This window comes from Quercus robur, chromosome 6 (genome assembly GCF_932294415.1).
Source record: "Quercus robur chromosome 6, dhQueRobu3.1, whole genome shotgun sequence".
NCBI lineage: Eukaryota > Viridiplantae > Streptophyta > Magnoliopsida > Fagales > Fagaceae > Quercus > Quercus robur.
In genome coordinates, this window is record NC_065539.1 from 45,378,626 (window position 1) to 45,402,068 (window position 23,443).

General features: G+C 32.1%; 2 protein-coding genes across 2 annotated transcripts; one reads left to right on the forward strand and one right to left on the reverse strand.

Annotated features, from left to right (window-relative positions):
- Nucleotides 1-3,929: 3,929 nt before the first annotated feature.
- Nucleotides 3,930-5,323, reverse strand: LOC126689006 (RING-H2 finger protein ATL2). The gene has a single exon (XM_050383974.1). The coding sequence runs from the start codon at nt 5,158-5,160 to the stop codon at nt 4,210-4,212; it is 951 nt and encodes a 316-aa protein (XP_050239931.1). The 5' UTR covers nt 5,161-5,323; the 3' UTR covers nt 3,930-4,209.
- A 7,481-nt stretch (nt 5,324-12,804) lies between these two features.
- Nucleotides 12,805-14,042, forward strand: LOC126689010 (uncharacterized). Its single transcript, XM_050383980.1, has 2 exons — nt 12,805-13,128; nt 13,266-14,042. The coding sequence occupies exons 1-2, from the start codon at nt 13,042-13,044 to the stop codon at nt 13,767-13,769; spliced, it is 591 nt and encodes a 196-aa protein (XP_050239937.1). The 5' UTR covers nt 12,805-13,041; the 3' UTR covers nt 13,770-14,042.
- The last annotated feature ends 9,401 nt before the right edge of the window (nt 14,043-23,443 follow it).

The window sequence follows — 23,443 nt, forward strand, 5'->3', positions numbered from 1 at the left end:
GTTTCCATTAAACACAATAAAATAAAATAAAAAGTCTGTCACACGAAAGCTTGTAATAGGAGAGAGTACTAGTAGTTGTATATTATGTGATTTTGGTCTCGATGGCTATTGGCTACTATTAGTTTGGATTTTGGAGTAACCAAATAAAATACATAAGTCTATCACGTGGTCGCAAAGAGTGAACTGACCAAATACAATTGACAGTAGCCAAATTTTTTTAAATTAAAGGAAATTGCTGTTGGAAATCAGGGAAACAGCTGTTGAAATTTCAAACCCCAATAAAATAAATATTTATGAACGCTGCATTTTGCACAAGCATATATCCAATCTTATGCCAAAAAAGAAAATATTTCCATTACTGTAATTTAAGATAGTGATATGTCAACTATAGAAAAAGATTCAATTCGGCTTCCTCATAAAATATATATAATATAATCCAATAGTGCCCGCGTGCACCACATGAAACAACTCATTGAGCCCTGCATTTTGGTCTGGCCACCATTCTCTCTCTTTATTAGCTTATAAAAATTACTAAACTCCTAGTATTTTGCACCTTTTGAAGATATTAGCAATGTTTTTATTTTGATAAGAAATGTGTACGTAAGGCAACAATAATTATTTTATACATTTGGTATATGTATCATTCTACTCATAATATATGAGTTCACAGGTCATGAAAGAGAAAATACATATATCAAATGCATGAGATATGTTCTTATCAAATATATATTAAAGAAATAATAAATATTTAATTATAAGTTGGTGATGTCTAAAAATGAACCAACTCCATACTCGTCCATAGTGGTTGTCCAGAGAAGGAATAGAAAACGAGCTACTCGTTCTTGACACGCTCGTCCATAGAGGTTTTTAGACGAGTTCGTCGCGTCCACTCTACAGCTTTTGGATGACCTTCTGTCCATCATTGCTTATGATGAGCTTAACGACAATTATAGAAAAAAAGAGCATAAAATATAACCTCTATGGCAGTTATGGAGGTGTACTCTAAACTTTTCGGACTCCGTAAAGGTAGGGGAAGTTATTAAATGGATGACCGTTTCTTAAACCTATAAAAGCACGAATCTCTGACAAACAAATGTAAGTTTTTCCAGACACAATCCCCAAAAGTTTGGAATTCCCTATTTCGGAATAAAAGATTAACTTTATCATCGGAGGGTTTGTAGCCGGTCGACCCTAGTCTCCTCTGATCTTTCGTTTCTTCTTTTTCAGGCCCTCAAAATCATCAAAATCCGTGTCATCCAGTTTACTGATTTTCTAAGTATTATCATAAGTTATACAACATTTTTTTTTTAAAATACACTTACTAATAATTTATTTTATTATTTTGCACGGCAAACTTGTTATGATTTGTAATTTTGTATATGCTTTTCTTCACGTGTTTATTGATGGTTACCCAAATCCAAGGGCAAGAGGCATGCTTTTGGGATAATAAATATTTAATTATAAGTTATATGACATTTTTTTATTAAATACACTTGCTAATAATTTATTTTATTATTTTGTACAACAAACTCGTAATGGTTTGTATACACTTTTCTTCAAGTGTTTATAGATGGCTACCTGAACCCAATGGTAAGGGGAATGCTAATATATATATATAATTCGACTTTATATGTGTCTAATATTTAATTTCGTATTAAATGCACCTGAATTTATAACGGTTTAGGAACTTATTAATAGAGTTTTTTTTTGTTTTTTTTTTTATTTTTATTTTTTTATAAGTAATATTTAATATATATAAGTTTTTTTTAGATAAAGTTTAGTTACAAAACTGGTTATAACCTAATACTATAATTTTACTTAGTAAAATAAACATCATTGCATATTTTGAAAATCTAATTGTTAAATTGCATGTTCTAAATGCTCTTAATACATATATCAAATTTTGTGTCAATCGAATATTATTTACTATATGATTTATAAGCTTATATATTATGCATAATTTAAAACTACAAAAACTTACAATTTAAACAGTTTATTGATGACATGGCTATCGTTCTTTAATTTTCTAGAAATTTTACAAGCATGGATGATATAAAAAGAAGATGTAATCTAAAAGTGGATTTGTCAAAACTCGCCTCCAATAAAAAGATATTAAGTAAGGTTGTGCCCTAAAACTACCTATGGATTGTTATGAAAATATTGTGGACGTAACATATCCCTTTTGAGTTTGGCTTACCTCCGGTACTTTTTTAACTGGACATTTTCAGTTGTTTTAAATATACAATGACAAGTGGTAGTGAGTTTTAATTTCCACATTTTATTTAGTTAGTGAATGACGTGACAGTTTCTCATTAAAATAAAATAAAATTTCAGTAAAAAAAGTACTAAAAGTAAGCCAAACTTATCCCTTTTTATAACGAAGTTTAGCCAAAGGCCCTGAGTTCATAAGTCAAGGAGAATTTAATATTCATTAAATGATAATTTTATTAAATTTTCAAAATAACTTTGCTAACAACTTCTTCCACCTTTTGAAATGACTTTTTTTGTTAGGTATCCAACTGCACTTAAAATGCTTGATATTATCTTCTAAAAAAATGACAGATATTACTAGCAAATAATTATTTACTTAGTAAAATAAATATCACTATATATTTTGAAAATCTAACCGCTAAATAGCATGTTCTATATGCTCTTAATACACATATCAAATTTTATGTTAATTGGATATTATTTACTATATGATCTATAAGCTTATATATTATGCATAATTTTAAATTATAAAAACTTGCAATTTATAAAATTTATTAATGATATAGCTATTGATCTTTAATTTTCTAGAAATTTTGCAAATGTAGAAGATATAAGAAGAAGATGTAATTCAATGGTAGATTTATCAAAATTCACCTCTAATAAAAAGATATTGGGTAAAGATGTAACCTAAGGCTACAACAAATTTTGTAACTAAACTTTGTCATTTTTTTTTTATAAGTTTAACAAACAAATCATCTATGGTTTATTGTGAACGTAGCATATATTTTTTAGATTTAGCTTATCTCTAGTACTTTTTTTAACTAGACATCTTTTATTATTTTAAATATATAATGTCAAGTGGTAATGAGTTTTAATCTTCACGTTTTATTTAGTTAGTCAAGTGGTAATGAGTTTTAATCTCCACATTTTATTTAGTTAGTGAGTGATGTGACAATACTTTATTAAAACAAAATGAAATTTCAGTTAAAAAATACTGAAAGTAAGTCAAATCTATCTCTTTTTAGAATGAAGTTTAGTCAAAGGCACGTGTTCATAAGTCAAGGAAAATTTAATATTCATTAAATGATAATTTTATTAATTTTTCAAAATAACTTTGCTAACAACTTCTTCCACCTTTTAAAATGACTTTTTTTTTGGTGCAACTGCACTTAAAATGACTGATATTAACTTCTAAAAAAAAATGGCAGATATTTCTAGCACATAATCATTTTTACATATGAGACCAACTATATGGCATTACTTTTATTTTTATCTATTCATAACTACTTTTACATGAACCAACTATATAACATTACTTTTATTTTTATGTTAACCATTCATAACATAACACTAGCAAAGTATGAAATAAAAAAATTTGTATGTATAAATTTGATTATTTTAAAATACAAAATCAAATTATGCTCAAATATTAAGAAAATGAAATTAAAGCAATAGCATACAAATCAATTTAAGGAATTTTTTACTTTATTTATAAATTGATTTTTTTTCCCCAAATCAAACTCATAATAGTAAAGCCCGGAGCATGAAACAGTTTTTTTTTTTTTTTTTAATACATTTTTTAGTGACTAGGAGAAAATTAATTAAACTCTGGAGTGTTTAAATTCGAAACATTGAGGCACTATGAAACAATTTTAACCAAAGGCAAAACAAACAAGAAAGTAACCGGCAGTAAATACTTGAGAACAACAAGATCCAAAAATTTAAATAAAATAAAATAACTCATTTTCTATTTCCAAAAGAGAGAAAAAAAAAAAAAAATCAATCAAACATGAAAATTATATACACGGGTCAAACATTCTCACTGAACCCAAGGCTGCGACAATTTTAGTGCAAACCGAAATTTGCCACGTATTCACTATTCAATCCGATTTATCGTACCGATGTCCATAGACTCATCAACACAGTCTCCCATTGTCGTTTTTCTCAAACCTCGATCACATAACACCGCCCGCGTCACTTTCTTTAAACTATTATAACTCACCGAGTCATCTCCGAGTTGTCCCTCTGAGTTTGCCGAGTCTCTCGCTCAACGTCCGACTCGTTCACTGACCCAGTAGTACCACCACCACAACTCACTTCTACGTTTCCCACTGTCGGAGACGACATGTTTGACCTCCTGTCTCTGCTTAAAATCCTCGTAAACGACAACATGCGACTCATCGGCGATCTAAACCCGCCTTGACTCGCCGGCGAGTCAGAGAACTCGTCCCTGAAATTCTCGTTCCTCCTCGGGATTTCAATACTCACACCCGCGAAATCTTTTAGTCTCGACCCACCTGAAGACGATGTCTGACCCGGACCCGAACCCGAACCCGAACCCGTATGTCCATCCTCATGCTGACAATCGGAGCACAACTCCGAACTCGAACCCGAATCCGGTTCGTTAATCGAAATAACGACCTCGTCTGTATTCTCCTGATCCGGTTCAACCGCTGACCGACAGAGCGGACAGGTGGAGTGAGAGTGAAACCACATGTCAATACACCCAATGTGGAAACTGTGTTTACACTTGGGCAAAGTCCGACCCGTTTCGTTCTCTTCGAATTCGGACAAACAAACCGCGCACTCGGGCAATTCCGGGTGGGTCTTCTCAGAGTAAACAAAAACAGGCAACGACGCGAGGACAAACGCGTCAAGCCCACGCGTGCCGGCGGCGGAGACGGTCACGGCGTTGCCGCTGTTTGGATTAGAAGGGTCTACGTAGAACACAATCCGTGTCCTGCGGCGTACGCGACGGGATTGGCGACGACGCGCCCGGATTAAGTACCAGCGCGCGTAGAGGTGGAGGCAGACCATAAGAACCACCACGAATAACAGTATCACTATCGCACTTAGCATTATTTTCCCACTCAACTCGTAGCCACTGCCACTCCCGTAGTTGTAGCTTTGGCCTGAATAATGATTAATTGCTGGATCTGGCTCACCCATTGTTGTGTTTTGTTTGTGTAAGAGACACTGAGAGAGAGAGAGAGAGAGAGAGAGAAGGATTTAGGTTTATGAGAATTTAGAAATGAAAAGAGATAGAGAGATTTATATATTGGTAAGGAGAAGGAAAGTTCTTGAGGGTTTCGGGGTTATAGTTTCAAAATGGGAAATGTAGCTCTATGGTCTCTAAAAGGTTCGCTACTCTTGACTGCTCAGCTATTTGCAGTCCTAAAGTCTCATTCGGACGCCACGCTTGACGCGGTTTCCCTTTGAATTTACTAAAATGTCCTTCCCTTTTTGTTTTCTTCTAAAAAAGAAAATTTTTCAAAAATTGATATTAATTAATTATATAATAATAGTTTTGTGTAAAAATTTACAAAATCCAGGTAGAATTTGGAGCAATAATTATAAATCTATTCTAATATAACTCTAGAAGATCCTAATCCAATAATACATCATTTATATCAATATATATACTTCTATAGCTTGCAAGTTTCACAACTGTAGAGTCCACACAAAGAAATGTAAATGTATATATTCAATATATGAGATATCTTCTTGTTTTAGAGATTTTAGGATCTTGGTATGTTTGCTGCAACGTCATTATTTCTATACATAAAATAGAATTTTAATTTATGATTTTTGGTCCACGATAATCGGTTTTTATCATCAAGTCAAAAGATATCAATTGGTTTTTAGAATTATTTGACTTGACGTCGGTATATTTTAAATACATAAAATGATGTGATGAAAGCTAATTCACTTATTAGAAAATCGAAAGATAAGGTTAAGAATAATTTTATAATAGAGTTACCTAGATATGTTGTGACATGATAAAGAAATAAAGTGGGAAAGGGGTTGGATTCAGAATTTCCTTCATGACGAAGTAGAAAATAGGGTGCATTATTACATATTGACAACGAATTATATTAATTGGCGAACTGAAATAAGTACCATATAGATAGACTTTCGTATTACAGGAAATGACTGCATTTCTATTGACTAAGACTGGTGATGGAGATTATGTCTTCCAATTCCTCTATAATATAATCCTTCTTTGAAGGTTTAACCACAAAAAAAAAGTCCTATGTTTTTTTTTTTTGAAATGTATTTTTTGCTCAAGGTTGGTTGGGTCATACTCATAGACTTATAGTTGAATCTTTTACATATTTTCCCACAAAACGACCGAATTTGGTTTACAAAGTATTGCTAAGGCTACCTCTGCAGTATAATGTTGGTCTACGTTAGCTTGGGCATGATATAACGGGTTCATTGGGCCCAATCGAAATGGACGTAATTGCTATAAGGCCCAGACAAAAAAAGACTGCAATAGGCCCAATTTCCTACACCATTGATCAATCACCTATTAGGCCACCGAGTGAGAGTGATGCCCACGCTGTAATGAACTATAGTTTAAACTGCAAAATTAAATAAATATATAAATAAATTTGAGAAATCATAAAATATGTAAATAGAATAAATAAGCACCCCTAAATTTCCAGTTAAATTAAAATTTTAACCACCTGATATAATTCAAACTCAAGTTTTCTCAGGCAACAACAATATAAAATATAAAGTAAAAGGACTTTAGAGAATTGTAGCCAAGTGTTTTTTAAATGAAACCCTATTACAATATATGTCTCAAAATTATAGAAATAAAATCATATCTCAAATTCCAAAATTACAATCTTTGCAAATTGCATAACGCACTAATTATTCTAATTATATGGTCATGGATTACGATATGAGCTAAAACTTGAAAATAAATCTTTATTAAAAAGTTCAACATCAACCTCAATATGAAATCCATTATTTTCATTATACTCCAAATTCAGGAAATGATTCTACAATGGACCTATAAAAGTAATTTTGGTCAAATTAACAAAATAAATTGGGTTTTGAAAACAACATGTCTGGTTTGCATGAGTTGCCAAAAACCTATTATTGGATCTTACTAAGTTTTATCGGTTCAATTGCATAAATGGTCCAATTAAACAACCGAACTGGCATAAGTATCAATTCACATGGTTACTCGTTCGATTGGCCTAGCCATTTTGGGTTTAATAACAATGGATACAACCTCTTTTTTCCCAACTCATTAAAGTAGTACATTATAATTGGACAATATCATTATTACTGTATTATATAGATTCACCATTATTTTTAGCTACTTTTATTATATAGACAAATAAATTATATTAACAACAATTGTAAAGTTGAATTTATTCAACCATCTAATTGGCTTTATTCCGTGCTAAATTTGCTTGTAATTCAGCATTTAGTAACCCTGTATTTAGGTGGGTTTGTTGTAAGGGTAGTGAGTGAGATAGAGTGAAGATTGCTCAAGAGTGTGCAAGAAAACAGAGTGTCGCGGCTGGGACTCGCGGGTGGACTCGCGGCTGCAAGCCGCCAGAAGCTGCACACGTGCCAAGCATGCTGGAAGATGAACAGTCATGCTAGCTGGAGCACTACAGGACAAAACAGGACAACTGACCATACGGTTAACTCGCGACTGGATCTCGCGACTTGGTCAAGCCGCGAGGTCAAGCCGCGAGCCACCCCTGTTTTGTCAAAACCTGACGTTTCACATTCCTCTCCACTCCAGTATAAATACCCCTTTAACCCACGATTGAAAGAGAGCTTCCAGAGAGAATTTTGAGAGAGAAACCTTAAAGAAAAACCAGATTGTTTCACCCACAATCTATACCTTAGAGTCTCTTCAAATTCCCTTACTCTCTTCCTCTCCATTGTCAAATCCTTGAGAGGCATTATACCAAACCTGGTTCTCACCATTATCATCTCTGTGAGACAGTCGTTTGGAGTTCTGGGAAGCAGTTAGGAAGGAGCCAATCTTCATTGGTTGATGCTACGGTCTAGTAGCGGAATCCGAGAAGCTAGAAAAGAAAAAGGTTCGGCGCAACCTCGTTGGAGCAAGAAGCTTGGAGGGCTTAGGTGCACTGGGTAGATTAGGCTTGGAGGGTCTATTGCTGTCCTTGTATCCCAACTGTATTTTCTAGTGGATTGATTACCGCTTGGAGGACGGCGGAGAGGTTTTTCGCCGAGGACTTCGGTTTCCTCTTCGATAATACATCGCGTGTTGTCTTTGTGTTTGCATCTTCCTTCCTCTCTATCTTTGCCTTTACATTATCTGCTGTGGATTTTATTCTGTTATGGCTTAGATAGTATTTAACCTATTTCACATTATAGCATATGTTAAGTTTCCGCACACTTGTTGTTTGACATATTGCTTATGTTGGTTAAGTTAATTTTTTGGGTCTAAACGTTCAAAAGTGTATTGGTACACGTTTTTGAACTTTCAACAATAATAAAACCTTAATCCAAAAAGGCTTATTGATTTACTTCATAAGACTTCAATTATTTATTTGCTTGTTTTTTCAACAAATGTGAAATAGTCTACACATGTGAACTTGGTCTCCATTAAGAGTGTCTGTCTCCGATTCTCACAAATCGTATGCATGAAACATGTGAGAGGGTATGTTCTCTTCGCCGTGTTCATATGTAACTTATTTTTTAGATAATGTATTCAGTATAACTTATAGTCATAGTAGGTTAGCAATGATAATAATAATAATACTAACTAATAATTTTGCAGATGAAGCCCGTGTCCATCTTCCTATTCAATATTCAATAAATTATTTTATCGTTCTATCCGTGACTGTGAGCAGTGATGAATTTGGTTTCCAAATAATCAAAAATTCATAAAAAAATGTGGCATTCACGTGAAGCTCATGTCCATTGCTCAGCCATCGAGACAATAAATACTGTCTGGCTTTTGGCTCCATAATCGTCTCCATTAAAGCCCATAGTATGGTTTTTCTTTAGCCCTAAGGGAGGAGATAAGTTTTGAACTCGTTTTATTCTTTAAATCATTACCATACCTTGTCAATGAATTTATTACCATATCGAGACCCTTGTGATTTGCATAATTATTACCCTCTATTGTATTTCATTTTCATGTTAGTAACTCTCTTTCCTGCCAGAGAGGGCAGGGGGAATACACGTAAGAGTAAGCTTGTATTAAATTCAACAAAAACTGGAGTTTTTAAGCTTGTATTAGTTTTCCTTTATTCCCCTGTTTTAAGATTGATTAAACAGGGCTTATACTTTGTAACTGTGTTTGGTTATATCAATAAATACTTCTATCTTTTACCTAAAAAAAAAAAAAGAGTAAGCAAACATTGTGGGTAAGAGTCTGTATGGATTAGTTTGAGAAATTCTCAAGTCTCAACCTAAAATGTAGAAGCCAACTCAACGCAATTGACATGACATTGGGTTGAATTAATTCGGTTGACAGCACTTACATGTTTTATATGTTATTAATTAAAAAAAAATGTTATGTTTTGTTTACAATAGTTTCTCAATAATTCTTAAGTGGAATGTCGTGGTGAATTATTATTGGTGGCAAAAATGTAATTGCAGTAGTATATTTAGATTAGAATCAATAACGTTTCTTAAAAAAAAAAAATAGAATTAATAATAACTTGTTACCTATGATTTGTTGTGAAAATATTGCTGAAGTAGTGTTGCTAAAAAAAAAAAAAGTTTAAACTTTCATTAATTACTTAATTACATTTTTAATAAATTATTATAATTCACATAATTATATGTCAAATTTCCAAATTTGTCAAAACTAATTCTTAAAAGTTTAAACACCTCTTTCTCAAAAAAAAAAAAAAAAAAAAAAAAGAAGAAGGTTAAAACACCTAATTAAATCAATCCAAACTCGTCTGACCTTAAACGCAAAATAAATTTTCAACTCATGAAAACCAACTCGAAATGTCTAGTTGAGTTAGGTTAGACCAATTTTATCAAGTTAGTGAGTTGAAATATTTGATGCACACCCCTAGTTATGGGTTGCACATGCTAAATACGAGATTGCTTCCCAATTAAAACACCTCTTTCTAAAAAAAAAAAAAAAAAAAAAGTTAAAACACCTAATTAAATCAATTCAAACGCATCTGACTTGAAACTCAAAATAAATTTTCAATTCATGAAAACCAACTCACGATATCTAGTTGGCTTGGATTAGACTAATTTTGTCAAGTTAGTGAATTTGAATGTTTGATGCACACCCCTAATTATGGGTTGCACATGTTAAATATGAGGTTGTTTCCCAATTAAAACACCTCTTTCTCAAAAAGAAAAAAAAAAAAGTTAAAACACCTAATTAAATCAATTCAAACGCATCTGACTTGAAACTCAAAATAAATTTTCAATTCATGAAAACCAATTCAAGATGTCTAGTTGGGTTGGATTAGACCAATTTTGTCAAGTTAGTGAGTTTGAATGTTTGATGCACACCCCTAATCATGGGTTGCACATGCTAAATATGATGTTGCTTCCCAATTGTTCAAAAATTGAAAATGTCATGAATTTGTTAGATTTGCCGGGTCAAGAATTGGGTAACAAGCACCAATAAAGGGAAGTAGTGTAAAAATCTCTACATAGCATGTGTTGGAGTATGTATATGATGATTTTATTTTCTATTATATAGTCTCCACGCGGTGCAACTGTGGAAGTTAGACTTCCCGTTCCACAAGGTAAAGACTGACTAAGAAATTACTTTGAGATTGATGAAAATTTTAATTAAACATCTATACGCATTATTCTATGCTCTTCTAACAGTTTCTCGTTAGATTCCACACCTGACAAGGTTTGAGCATAAATCCAGTTTGAGAATGACCGACACAAAATAATTAACTACAATATTGGTTTACATGTTATTGGTATTGAATTATATACCCTTTTGATTGGGCCCGTGGGGTTGGACTATGCAGTCACATGTATATATGCTGAGGGTTTAAACTTCTAATTGTTCAGATGTTCTCTTTAAAGGCCATTTAAAGTTTTCAACACTTCAAATTACACGGTATATGTTTTGACAAAAATTATTTTTGCTAATTTATTTTAGTACTATTCATGAGTTTCATTGTATTTTTTGATACTATTTATGAGTTCCACTATACTATTTCAACTAACTTTTACATTTATTCTAAATTTTACATTTATTTACAATAATTTCAATAATTTCAATAAAAAATATTTCAATTTTAACAAAATAAACGAAACTCAGTCAAAAGTAACCATCTTCGGTCTTCAAACTTTTTTTTCTTTTTTTGGTTGGTGAGATATTAATTTGCTTTCATTCTGCTGTGTCAAATCTCATAAATGTGCAGGTTCTATTGCAGATGCACCAAACATCCATGTTGGGAATAATTCTTTTTTTATTATTTATTTATGAGGAGTTAGGAATTCAAATCTTGGATGTAACCAAAATGTGTCAATTTAACTACATAATTGTTGTTAAAGATATTACCATCACATAACCTAATTCTAATGCATTTGAAGTCAAAGTTGTTAAAGTTGTTATGATATTATTACTCAATTAAGTCCCTAACAAACTTGAATAGCACATTATTGAAAACGTCCCGATTACATCTTTGAATGAATTATAAATTCCATATGAGCAGTACAACACCCTTAATTTTAATTAGTTCCACAAGTTATCATCTAGATTAGTTACGAAAATAAATTGTTTCGCTAAAATCACTCCCAAAAGTTGCAAAACATTGAACACTTTTCACATCCATTATAATAAAATAGAACAATTATGTTATTGAGTTATAAGGTTTTTGAGATTATTAAAATTGAATTTTCAACTTCTAAGAAAATAGTAATAAAATTTACTCTTTATGATAAATCTAAAATTGTAAAATATTAATTAAAACTTTAGTGTATTTGTTAGTGAACAATTTTTAGAATTTTTTGGTACTATTTTTATAAAAAAAAAAAAAAAATCAAAAAATCAATTAATGGTTTTTTTTTTTCATAATTTTTTTTTTTAAAAAAAAATAGTTCACTAACAAATCCTCGTTAGTCATTGTTAAGATTTAAGACATCAGTTAAATTTTTCCATAACCCATTAAAGTAATAAAAAAAATTAAAAAAAAAAAAAAAAAAACTCAACAATTAAAGCTACATTTTTTGGGAAAATTATTATTTCCGGAGTATCATAAATGCGTACTTTCCCTTTTTATATGAATAGTAAGTTTCACCATGAATTTAATTAGTGGGGTCCACTATTCATGTGAAAGAAAATAATACACATTTATAATTCTCCAAAACATAATAATTTTTCCACTTTCAGCTGCAAGCAAATGGACACTTAGGTGATGTTTGGATAACGCGTTGCGTTTGCTAGTTTGCACGTTTTGCGTTTTCCTTTTTTTTTTCTTTTTTTTTTTTTTGGGGTTTTCACGCGTTTCAGGGAATGTGGTTACTGTTCATGCACTGTTTCATGAACAGTAACCGAAAATGTTGACTTTTCCACAGTGAACAATGCACGACCCACAAATTCCACTTTTCAACAACTTTTTCATTAAAAATGGGTCCCACGGCATTATTCACACATTTAAAAATTATTTTACTACAGTATTTTCAGTTTTTAGTTTCAATCAAATAAGTTCTATCCAAACGAACCCTTAAATTTTTTTTTTTTTTTTTTTTATGGGAGACTCTAAAGCCTTTATTGCGTGTATAATTAATTAATACTGTAATACTATAATAAATAGGGGGGTAGCATTGGAAGTCAAAAAGATGGGAATTGCATTTAATAGGGCATGCCAATGCCAACGGCCATTTCATTCTTGAGCCCCCAAAGCCGAAGCCAAATCACCTTTTCCACTTCCCCCTCTCTCACACGGTCACACTCACTCACCTTTACTTTCCTCTCCCCTCCTTTCTCTGCAATTTCCACACTCTTTCCAACTCGACCTCTGCCACAACGTGCACGCTGCATTGACACAACACAAAGCAAAGACAAAGAAAGAGCACTTTCAAAGAAAAACAACAAACAAACAAAGTATGTCAAACAAATCCCCCATCTTTCCCATGCCAGAACCCCAACACTTCAGTGACTATGGTTTTGATCCTCAAATTGACTACTTTCAGGTCTCTCTAAAAACTCCATCTTTTGTTTTTGTTTTTCTTTGACATAGTCTTATATGTAAGAATACTATACTAACTCTTTGTGTATAAAGTTTTCTGGAGAGTCTGACCCACTTGCTATTTCCTCGTAATAACACAAGGTCTTAGAAGAAGCAAGGAAACACAAGCGTGAAACGACAAGATCCATAGACTCCATCCACTTCAAGCTTCAAAAACCCATTTCCAAAGACGACTTGAAGAAGACCCACAAGGTTAAGAAGAAGCGCTGGTGGAGAAGTGCCTTCCTTTTCTTCAAATGGAAGTGGACCCACATTAACCACCACCACCACCATAGCCATCATGGTCATGGTCATGTTCATGATCATGATCGTGAAGATGTTCATCAAGCCAGGGCTCGAGCTTTTAGAGCCTCTATTTCAGGGCCTGTGTACATCACCGAGAGCACAAGTGGGTCCTCCACGCCGTACCGCACAAGTAGTCGGAGCCGTCCCTCCTCTGGTCCTCTTGCCGGAACTTTGACTCCGGCAACGAAAGGTGAGATGGACATACCGTATTTGAGTCTCAGAGAGCTGAACATGGAGCAACAACAAGTACAGCAGCAAAGGTTCTCTGCCTCGGCCATGCCTATATATTTGGTCACTTGAAAAATCAGCCCTTCAAAGGCTACTAATTAATGTGAATGTCTTTTCATTTTTAGCCTTTTGATCCTATCAAAAATGGGTGCTTTTTGGTTTTCTCAACTTTGGTTTGGTGTATCATGTGGGGTGTTCCTTTTTATCTTTTTGGGTTTGCCCCATTTTTGTTTTTGCAAACTGCAAAGCTGTTTGATCCATTGGAGGAAGGGTGTATCCTCCTCATTTGTGTTTGTTGCTCACTTTTGTTAATTTCTAAAGCTAATCAACTCGTGGGTTTGACTAGTCGTCCCTCACCTCTTTCTTTTGTCTATATTAGAATACTTTATTTTATATCATATAGTAATTGTAAACTGCATTTGACAGAATCATATGAGTGTACTTCAAAAGGATTTAATAGTTCTGCTCAGCTTTTGGCAGATACCTATGTAAAATTGTGATCTTTTGAGAATCCGTTTTATGGATTTATATGAGTTAATTCTTTGTAGTATTATTATTATTTTTATTTCAGTTTCTTAATTGGTTGTTGGATTGATTGCCCAATAAAATGTACGAGGTGGTGGGCCTGGCCTTATTGTGTGTGTGAGTGTGTGTGTGGGTCCAAATTTTGTAGGTGTATAGTTGAATCTCAATTGGGCATAGGTAGCCAGGTGTAGACGTCAGTTGATGTGGTTGCAGATAGAATCTCAACTATTATATGAACGTTGGAGATCCTTATGATGTCAATGGACATAGCAGGGGACCAATTAAGCACATTTTCCATAACCTGTAATAGAGCATTAATATTAGTATTAGGATTTGATGTGCTTTAAATTTTTTTTTAGAATGGTGTGTTTGGCAAGAATTATTTGTGTAACTTATTTTTCTATATATCATTGTAAGTTTCTTTAAAAACCTTTCTCCTCTCTCTCCGTATGTGTGTTAAAAAATACTTAGTATTCTAAAAAAAAAAAAAAAACTTATTTTTGCTATTATTTATAGATCTTATTGCACTTCTTGATACTATTTATGTACCTCACGATACTATTTCAACTAATTTTTACCTTTATTTACAATACTTTTAGTAAAAAGTTTTTAGTTTCAGCAAAATAAGCGGATCCCAAATAGACCCTAAAAGTGTGTATTTGCCATTAGAGCTTTACCAACTTATTTTACTATCTAACTTATTTTTGTTACTATTCAATTTATTTTTGCTACTATTTATGGATCTTATTTCATTTTTTGGTACTATTCATGGGTCTTACTGCACTTTTTGATATTATTCATGAGTTCCACTCTACTATTTCAACTAATTTTTATTTTTATATATAATATTTTCATAAAAATGTTTTTAATTTCAACTAAATTAGTTATTTTTAAACGAACCCTAAAATAATTTTTTTACTACTATATAACACACTCCAACAAAACCACCTATGCATCACCACCCACCACCGCCAAACCCACATCACAAAATGATTGCAAAATCCACATACCAAGATCCATACCATAGCCATTTGGGACCCATCCATACCATCGCCGGGCGGTAAGGAGAGAGATCCAATGATCAATATCATCACTGATTGAAATCCACACCATTGTCGCAAAAACGAACGCTTTGATATAATGGTCCCATGAGGTGGCGAGGAAAGAGAGACGTTTGGAACTAACGTGAGAGGAGAGAGAAGAGAAAGAGAAATAATAATAATATTAAAGAAGTGTAGCTTTACTACAGTGGCAACTGGCAAATGCTAACAAAACTTAGCACATGGAATGGCTTTTTTGCTCTTTGGTGTGCTAAAAGCCTAAAATAGCATCTTTGGTGTTTTAGCAAACCCAATACTAACTACACAGTGAACTCATGGTTTGGGTCTGAACCCAAATAATGAAAAAGATATTATTAATAATAATAAGATTGTTGACATGGTAAGTTGTAATTGATGTAATATCATTTTTATATAAATTTTATTTAAAAATTGTATCCAATCCATAAAGATCTCATTTTCGTGGGATGGGAAATATGATTAATAAGTACTCCTCACAAATTTTCTTTTTTAGAGAAATTGATTTCCAAAATTCGAAACTATTTTCATTAGCAATAATAAAATGCTACCTTAGGCCCTTGTGAAAGATTGTGTCTAGGCTTTACTGAAAAAATATAAAAAAGTGTATAGGCTTAATAGAAAGGAGAAAAAAAAAAGCACTTTTGCTTTGGCAAATGAGGGTGATGGGCATGAGGACCCAGGATAGATGGGGACACATAGTTGCCAAAGTTCAATGTCTCTTTGAAATTCCAGTGTAACGAGCAAAAATAAATGTGGAAGTGGAGTAATGGGAAGGAGCAAAGATAGACAAAACGCATGAAGGGTCAGTTTCAGCACAAGGGTCCAAGAAAAGGAGCGGCTGCGTCATGTGCTGGTTGTGACTTGTGCAATGTGCTATATACAGTCTACTCTGCAAAGTGCTTCTACTTAATCCTGCTCACCACGTCGTTTCTTAGCACCATAACGTGCCTGTGTCAGCTCTGTTTGGGGGAGAGGGTAAAACAAAACTTACACTTTCACCATATGTTCCCAAATTTATTGGGCTTTTGTTTAAGACTTTCATTGATCATGTTTGAGAGGTAAAAATTTGAACTATGAAGGGAGCCTTAGAGCATCCACAGCAAATGTTGTAAAAAAAATGCTATTTTGCCACACCAAATACCTACTTTATTATTTTACCACATCATTTTACAACATCGCATTTATCAGATGTTTTATTCTTCAATTTTATATATTAAAATAATATTTTCTACACATTAAAATAATATATCTAACACAATAAATAACAACCACAACACTACTGCCATTGTCGTCGTCGCCGCCGCCGCCGCCGCAGCCACAATCCATTGCAAAACAAAAAACAGATCAACTCAAACCACTAGCACTCCGATCAACTCAAATCCAGAAAACACCCCGATCAACTCAAACCAAACCCAGAAAACACTCCGATCAACTCAAACCCACTAGCACCGGCGACCCACGATCAAGATCTCACCTCACCTCAACGTCGATGCCCACGATCGTGACGAACACACCGATCTCACCTCAACGTTGATGCCCACGTCGATTCCGATCGATGATGACGATGACGATGCCCGGAGAGATCGGCGATGACGATGCAAAATGCAACCGGTGAGAGATCGGCGATGACGATCGGCGATGACGATCGGCGATGACGATCGGCGATGAAGGATCGGCGATGACGATCGGCGATGACAATCGGCGATGACAGACGTGAGAGAGAACAGAATCGGTGAGAGAGAACAGAGGTGAGAGAGGACAGAAAATAATAAACTGAAGAGAGAGGAGAGAGAGAAGAGAATAAAAAAATATTATTCAGTATACCATTTTTGTCCGTACAGTGGCAAATATAAAACGGTACTGTTCATATGTGGTATAATTTTTACCATTTGGAACATCTGATAAAGCTCTATTTTTGTGTTTGGTGTGCTAAATGTGCCAAAAATTTGGCATTTGGCACATTTAGCACATCTGCTGCGGGTGCTCTAATTTTTAGTATATCGGTGATAGTTACACGTTGTCTATACGAGTCACAGTTAAAATCGCATTTTGATTTTAGTTGGAGTGTGTACAACTTGATGTGTGCAATAATAATTAACATTTTTAGTAATCTATGACTTAAGAATTTAAGTGGGTGGGTTCACAGACTTTGCAAAGTTGAAAGTAAGGTCATTTATGTTGTAGTAAGGATGTTAGCTTAAGTATACATTTGGATAGAAATTATTATTATTATTATTTTTTTTTTCAGAGCCTCTGGCACTGTTCATGGGACAGAACAGTGCATTTAGGCTCATGAACAGTAACCCGCGCGTGAACAGTAATTTTTTTTATTATTTTCAGTTTTAGCAAAATAAGTGGTATCCAAACAGACTCTAAAAAAACTTAAATGGCTTATAAATAAAAAAAAAAAAAAAAAAAGAGAGAGAGAGAAGGCCCCTTTGTGTGTGTGTGTGTGTGTGTGTTGGTGGTCATCCTTACTAAAAAAAGAAGGCTTTAATGGACCTACAAGAAGAATTATGAAGGGATGTAAAATGGCTCCTCAATATGATTAAAAAATAATAGCCTAACCACAAATCCCAATAAAGAGTATTTAATAATTTAAGATGGTAGAAGATGCTAGTCTTTAAGCTGAACTGGTATGAATATGCCTCTCACAAAGGTTCGATTTCAGAATCTATCACATGGCCAAAAGCCTAACTACTAGACAGCAACTCTATTGGGTTTGTATTTAGTTAAGTGATAATTGGCTTTGGATTTAGTTAATTAGTGATTTTTCCTACTTTATGCGAGGTAGAACATAAAAGTGTTAAGTATTTATTTCAGTTTTACACATCTGGTTCATTTTGATACCTTGGTGTATATATATGGATTACACGAAAATACTAGACCCAAAAAGTTGAGGAAAAAACAAAAAAAAGTTTCATTGTATGGTACAGTACAATGGTATTTTTTAATATCTTAACACAATTTTTATGAAAAATAAAAAAAGACTAAAAAAAAATCAAATACTTTTTCTTTTCTCATAAAAAGTACTCAAAAATGTTTCTTAAACCAATATCTAGTGTTTGTTGACTTTCCCAGAGAGGATATAGGTATACCAAACTAAAACTAAATCTCTGTGATATTGTTAAGATTTTCATTTGAAAATGAGGGAAGTTTTTTGGCATTTGGCAACACTATCTATTGAGGGCTTAACCTTCAAGACTGCTGATCGTCATGGCAGAAATACAGACGTTGGCTTTTCTTGCCTCAAAACACTTTCAAATTTTTGGATTTTTTTTTTTTTTTTTCCTTTTTGTGAGTGCATTTTTTGTTTTTGTCTCTTTCCTTCAGGACTTACACTTCCAGGGATTTTTTATTTATTTTATTTTATTTTTTTTTTTTAAGGAATTCTCCAATAAGCAATTTTCTACTTTCTATAGTGGTGTTGCCTTTGGTCACAAGAAAAAGAGTAGGTGGTGTGGATGCAATGATATCACGTTGAATTGAGATAGAAAATTAATTGATCATTGAATGCGTTAGCTAGCAATAATAGCATATCGCTTTAGACGGTCTAGTGATCAATTTGGGGGAGGACACAACTAGAGAGCGACTGCCAGTGGGGGTTAATTCAGCATGGGCGAGAGGGGAGTTGCATAAAACTTAGAGGCTTCCATTCAACTCATCAACTTATTAAATACTTCTATTATCTTTGTCTCTCTTCTCTTTCTTTCTTTCTTTCTTTTTTTTTTTTTTTTTTTTTTTTTTTTTTTTTTTTTGGGAACAGTAGCTACAGTGCTTTTTTTAAAAGTCTTCCGTTTGTACAATTTTTTTTTCTTATGTATATTGTTATATTAAGACAACAAATTTCACAATTATTAAAGTGTCAATTTTTTATAAGTCAAAATAAAATAATAAAATATAAAACTGTGACTAATCACAACTAAAAATAAATGTTTTTTAAAAATGTTGTGACGCTTGTTAGATGAATGTGTAAAAACTACTATGTTTTTGGTTTGTTCAGTATGTACCTTCTTTTTTTTTTTTTTTAGTCATTAATTTGTGCTCTTTTTTCTACTAACTATATAAAAAAAGGCAATGCCTTTGCAGTGCCCCTTTTAGTGTAGTGAGCCACATTTTTTCCCCTAAGTTTTGAACAATTGCTATAGTAACACTTTGGTTTGTTCAAGGGGAACTGTAGCTACAGTAGCTACAAGTTTTTTTTTGTTTTTAGTCTTCCGTCTGTACTTTTTTTTTTCTTTTAAATATTTATAAGAACCTGCATATATATTGTTATACTGATATAACAAATTTCACAATATTTTCACAATTATTAAGGTGTTAATTTCTTACAAGTCAAAATAAAATAATAAAATATGAAACTGTGACCAACCACAACTGAAAATAAATATTTTGTGAAAATATTGTGACACTTGTTGGGTGAATATGTAAAAGTTACATTACTTTTGATTTGTTCAATATGTACTGTTCATCACTTTTATTATTATTATTATTTTTTTTTTCCAATTATCGATTTGTGCTCTTTTTTTCTATATATAAAAAGAGCGAATAGACTTGTGAATAGTATTATGAACAGTATTTTTGGTTTAGAGACTTGGCCCTTTTTTTTTTTTTTTTTTTTCCTTCAAGTTCACCAACTTAGTTTGAGTGTTTTTTTTTTTTTTTTTTTAAAGGATCTTTATATGTTTACTTTCTACTTGTAATGTAAGCTTACATTGTATACACACAAAAAGTAGCAAATATTATATACATTTGCAAAAAAAAAAAAATTGTACAAATTTTGTAAATGTGTACAACATTTACCAATTTTTATGTGTTTACAATATAAATTTACATTGTAAGTGCAATGTATATTTCTCTCTCTATATATATATTATATAAAAAGAGTGAATGAGAAAATTTATAGTAATTTCGCTACAGTAGTTTTGGTTTATTTAACTTTCACTATTTTGCTGGCCTTTTTTTTTTTTTTTTTTTTTTTTTTTTTTTTTTTGTGAATGCATAAAGTTGTAGTATATTTGCTATATTATTTTTGATTTGTCCACAATAATTTTTACAACACTTTCATAACAAATCAAATATGGTAAATTATTATTAGTTTTAATTTAAACTTACCAATGAAACTACTTTTTTGCCCACCAATAATAACTTGTAGTAACCTACTACTTATGATTTGTTGTGATTTTTGATTTGTCCACAATAATTTTTACAACACTTTCATAACAAATCAAATATGGTAAATTGTTATTAGTTTTAATTTAAACTTACCAATGAAACTACTTTTTTGCCCACCAATAATAACTTGTAGTAACCTACTACTTATGATTTGTTGTGAAAATGTCATGGACATAACATTTTTTTTGTGTCAAAAATGTTAAGACATCTTGATGTTGTCACAATATTTTCAAAACTGCTGAGCTGTCAATTCTTTACAAGTTAAAATAAAATATAACAAAATTATAAAGGTATTATGAAAATATTGCGTCATTCTGTTGTGTTTTTAGAAAATTTTTGTTGGTTTAATCAACTTTGTTGAGGCAAAATTCACTATTCCACATACAATTTTCTTGGGTTGACTTTTTGTATATTTTTTTCTTTACAGACTATTTTAAGTAAAAACACATAGTTTTGCAAACAAAAACAAAAACAAAAACTTAGGAAAAAACATTTTTCATCCTTTATGTTTGGGGTAGTTTACAATTCTTCCTTAAACTTTAAAATCAAGCAATTTTTCATAGCTACCCTAACTTTGTGGTTGATCAAAATTCTTAAACGAATGAGATTAAATTTTTACGACATAATTATCAAAATTCTTAAAATTAATGTATCTTTTGATTAATGTAAATTTCTATATACTTTAAAAATCAAATAATTCATATCTTTGTTTTATAATACAAATAAAATCTATAATTGACAATAATTACTACAGTATTTTTTTTCCACGACGAGCATGTGCCTTGCACATGCCGCCCTAACTAGTATTTAATTAAATCCAGATGAAAGTTTTGTATTTTATACGAAAAATTATAAAATATTTCAAGTCCTACTTTTACAAGAATTGTGAGTTTTCATATAAATTTAATTAGTGAAATCCACTATTATTTGAGAGGGAAGAATATGCATTCATGGTAATTTCGAAATATTCTAAAATTATCCGTCTTATATTCCTATTGGTGTAAATGACTAAATGTCCATACATTAATTGGATAGTTTAAACCCTACAAGGCTATAACATTTTAATGATTTTTGTATAATTTTTAGTCATTAATAAATGAGCTTACCTAGTTGAATGAAAATTTTTATTTTAAAAGAACCATGCTTAACAAAATCTGTAGGTTGGTTTAGTTTTTACATTTAGAGTTAGGTTAATTAGATTGAAGATTTTGCCATTCAAGAAAGTCAAATTGGGTTAAAAATATTCCAACCCCAATCCAATTCATACACACCCCCATATTTATGTGCGTAGGCATTTTTGACATTGTAAGAAGGGAAATTTATTTCTACTTGGTTTAATTGGAAGAGTATAAAGAAAGTTTTCATCTGTCATATTTTCAATGATAATGTTGATGAATAGAAAAAGCAATGTAATTTTACAATCATGTGCCAAAAAAATAAAAACTCTTAAAATGATTAAATTAATTGTGAATTGCAAACTTGTAACGATCATTTTTTTTTTAAATTAAAAATTTAGATACAGAGTTAGATTTTTTGTCTCACTTTGTTGTAGGCAAGTGAATTTTAAATCCGATTCTTATTTAAGGATGGTAATAATGTCCTGCTAGCTAGACCAATCTTATCTGGTTTCGTCTTGCATGGGTTTCTCTCACCCCAAAGTTAGCATAAGATGAGAATTGGTTTTGACTAGATTGCCTTGCCTTCAATGTAAATGTGTGTGTGTATATATATTAAAATTATTTATATTATATAATTCATCTTTTTTTTTTTAATACATTTTCTTGTTATGATTTATTTATTTTTTTTTTTTTTAAAAAAACTCAATTTGTAATGAGCATAAATTGTCATAGGGGATTTGTTGAGGTTTTGATTTATATGTCAGGTTTTGATAAAAGATAAAATGGAGAGACAACATACTCGACTTTCTCTTAACAATTTCATAGTTGTCTCTCCATTTTATCTTTTATCTCTATTCAATTAGTGTTAAAATCACCTTATTAAAAATAACAAAATGTCTCAATATATATAACACAGTTTTTCCCATCCCAAAAAGGTGACAAAGCAAAGACAAAACACCTATAATCCAATCCGGTCTCACTCCATTGCCATCCATTGTCTCACTTTGTTGATTATGGCTACGATGAGCGACCTAGTATTTTAGGGTAGGATGGGTGGATGGTCTTGAGTGTTTGATTTATGAGTTGCTGAAGTTTGACACATTAAATAGGCTTGGGTTCTTCGAATCAATTTCAGCTAGTTAATGAGCCGGTCTATCAAAATTCAATAAGTCTACATGTTTAAGCCCATCCCAACCATCAGGTCTGGCCTAACAACAACAAACACAACCACACCAACCCCAGGCCCAACCTTCTCTTATTTTGGTGATTACAATTTCTTTTTTAATTCTGATTGATCTGTGTGCATTTCATGTATGAACTTAAGATGTGGTAGGCTAATTTAAGAATGTTGTGAAATTAATTATAGTATTATGTTGTAGCTTTATTTGTCAGGTGTCAGCTAATGTATAATTTTTCAATACATCGTTTTTCTAATTTGTTTTAAGCTAGTAAATTTATGTTATTCCAAATGGACACTAAAATTGAGCATGTTTTAAAATAATTCTAAACATACAAAGCTACACATCCAAAAAGAAAATTTACATTTTGTTAGGAAGTATGCAATTTTAGTCCAGACTTCATTCTGTTAATCAAAAAATATATTTTGAGAGGGTCAAAATCAGGATTTGCAAGGTTTATAATCAAATTCTTTCCCTAAGGTCAAATTGGGGTTGCATTTGAACATCTAGACCCACTAGAGCCATGGGGTTTAGTTTCTTGCTCTACACTAGAGGGGATTTTAATTTTAGGCATTGAATTCATCCTTTGCTTCAGTTTTCAGGGATGGGAAGGTAGACGAGGTTTATGGGTTCGTTTCAACTTCTAAACAGACTACTTGAACTATTGAAGT